The sequence below is a fragment of the Penaeus japonicus genome, unplaced genomic scaffold (genome assembly GCF_977035675.1).
Source record: "Penaeus japonicus unplaced genomic scaffold, GWHDUDI00000001_assembly GWHDUDI00000037, whole genome shotgun sequence".
Lineage (NCBI taxonomy): Eukaryota > Metazoa > Arthropoda > Malacostraca > Decapoda > Penaeidae > Penaeus > Penaeus japonicus.
This window is the reverse complement of record NW_028234439.1, coordinates 16,714,741-16,717,240: the sequence shown is the minus strand read 5'-3', so window position 1 is coordinate 16,717,240 and position 2,500 is coordinate 16,714,741. Positions and strand designations below refer to the sequence as shown.

At 33.7% G+C, this 2,500-nt stretch overlaps 1 protein-coding gene across 1 annotated transcript in view; it reads right to left on the bottom strand.

Annotated features, from left to right (window-relative positions):
- Positions 1 to 307: 307 nt before the first annotated feature.
- The window catches only part of LOC122248519 (Stress-induced phosphoprotein 1), a 24,306-nt gene continuing 22,113 nt past the window's right edge, over positions 308 to 2,500 (bottom strand). Inside the window, exon 11 of the mRNA XM_086532489.1 lies at positions 308 to 2,150. Coding sequence (XP_086388615.1) covers positions 2,078 to 2,150 — 73 coding nt within the window. The 3' untranslated portion in view covers positions 308 to 2,077. The remainder of the gene's footprint in view (positions 2,151 to 2,500) is intronic.

The following is a 2,500-nucleotide window of genomic DNA, read 5'->3' as shown; positions in this document are numbered from 1 at the left end:
AACATTTGGAAAGAGAAAGAAAACAAAAGAAATTAAAAAAAAGCATTCACATCATGAGCCAAATTACAGAGTAACATCATATTTGCACTTGCAATCATATTTATAAGCAAGGAGTCAACATTCCTAACTTGTGTGGGACACCTTAGGGAGTGGCTTCCCTCTCAGCAGCTCTGAGTAATATAGTACTCAATCTAAAATAATAATTACCTCTCAGGCAAATATATGTAATCTCGAAAGTCAATTACTTCAAAATTGCCTATCATTTGTCGTTTTTACTCATAGGTAAATAAAACTCATAAAATTTCAGGCTCATATTTACTCTCATATAAATATCACACAAGAAATGCCTATGAGGAATCACATAGCATACTTCTTCCTAACATAGGAAAAAATCAAAGTGAAATTAATGTTTAAAAATGAAATCATGAGAGATGTCAGCTATATATATATATATAATTTTTTTTCAAGTTCTTCATTCTTTCATATCAATTATTATATTGTCTATGATGCTCTTTAATGTTACCAGAACATGAACACTGTACAAGATATGCTGGTACACTTGACCTCAGCTGTGAATTATGATGGTGAGTGGTTGATAGAAATGCATTGTACTTATGAATATTAACAATCCTTTGTATTTCACAGAACCTATCTTACAAGTTCAGAGTGGATAAAAAAAAAAAATATTGTATTTAAGGATCACAGAATATTAGTTATCCTAATTACTGGGATCCAGACTAAAAGACATGAGAAGTGATACTGTCTTTCAACACCAAATGACTCTGGGCCAACACATATGACTGGGATCCTAACACTAACTGTATCCAAGTTCAGTCGGCTACTGAGCACCTGACTGGACATTCTAGACTTCTAAATATTATCTCCTTTTTGAAAGTGTCCTTTTCCATTCTGGTCCAACAGCTGATCTCTTATTTATCAATCATAAACTGTAGTCATTGAATATCTAACATCTGTTACTAACTATGAGTTGTCTCTCAGAAAGTGATTTAAATCAGATTTATCTTCCTATTTGACAAAATCTTAAAAACCTAAGACATTTTCAAGGAACAAGGATATGAGGTTTTTAGTCTAGGTGTTTATACCTGCTTTCCTCTTCAGACAGACATTATATTGAGCTTTACAAGTAAATGTACCCGAACAAGAGAGTGAAAGTTTCCAGGCTTGGGAGAGAAATGATCAGGACTTCAGATCAACACTCAAGCCAGTCACTTTCTTGTCACTTCATCAAAATCAAGCATTAGTGACTTAAAAGGAACTAAAGCACTAGACTGCACTTAAGTATAAAAAAAGCATTTTCCTCGTGTTCATTTGCCAAAAGCTTTGCCGAGGCTTCCGAACAACTGTTTTTTTTTTGTTTTTGTTTTTAGGACATGAGAATACAATGATTAAGATCTGATTTGCCAAGATCTACCATTCTTACCCTAACATAACTAATGCCTTGTCAAGGAGACTGTCACAAATCCCTTACAACACATATAAGATACATCCACTGACACAGTACATACATACATCTTGGTTAGAGGTATTAACAAAGGAAATCTTTGTTGGTTTCCTACAATACCAGTAGGTTCTGACATTGGCTACCTCAAACATAAGAGGCATTAATCAAACAATAGTTAATATAATTCAAGTTTAATTAAAAGTGGGATATCCATATCTTTAAAGTTTATTAATCAGAAACAGATATCTAGATTAATAAAAAAGAAAGAAAAAAGAAAATGAAAAAAAAAGAAAAAAAAGAAAGAAAAAAAGGAGCAACATCAACACTGCTTTTAATTCTATCTAAATCTATCTCCTTTTTAAAAAGTCAGCTTCAACTCTGAAGTACAATCCTTTATTTCTGAAACTCTGAAACACATTCCTGCTCAGAAAAAAAAAAGAGCAGCAACACCGCAAAATCAGCTATTTGGGGCGTGCCAGCAAAAAAGAAAAGTAATTCCAAGTAATAGAAAGGACTATAAAAAAGAATAAAGAAATCATAATAACAATAATAAAAAATACAAGTTGTCAGTGACATACTCTCGGTTGATAAGAGATGCAAAATGCTGGAACATGTCTACCTAATGGAAATAAGACCTGATTGCAAAAGCTTCTGAATCTTGGCTGCAACATCAGGATTCTTCAGGTGACTGCAAAGAGAGAGAGAGAAATAAAAAAAATCAATAAAGCATTCAGTAAGAGATTTTACATTAATCATTAACCTGTTGATACTGGGATGTCCACTGTGATTTTGTTTAATAAATTATTTTTACACTTACATGGTTTGTTACTTTTAGTCACCAAGGAGTTAACCCATTGCGGACGGGTGTCATGACATACATGACGCAGGAGCTTTGGCCTAATGACGGGTGTCATGACGTATATAACATTTGGGGATTTTGGATCATCTAGCTATTTTATTGTGCTATGAATAAGGAGTGTGTGTTAACCCACTCACGACGGGGGCATTCCAGCCTTGCATATCACAATGCCGGGGCTC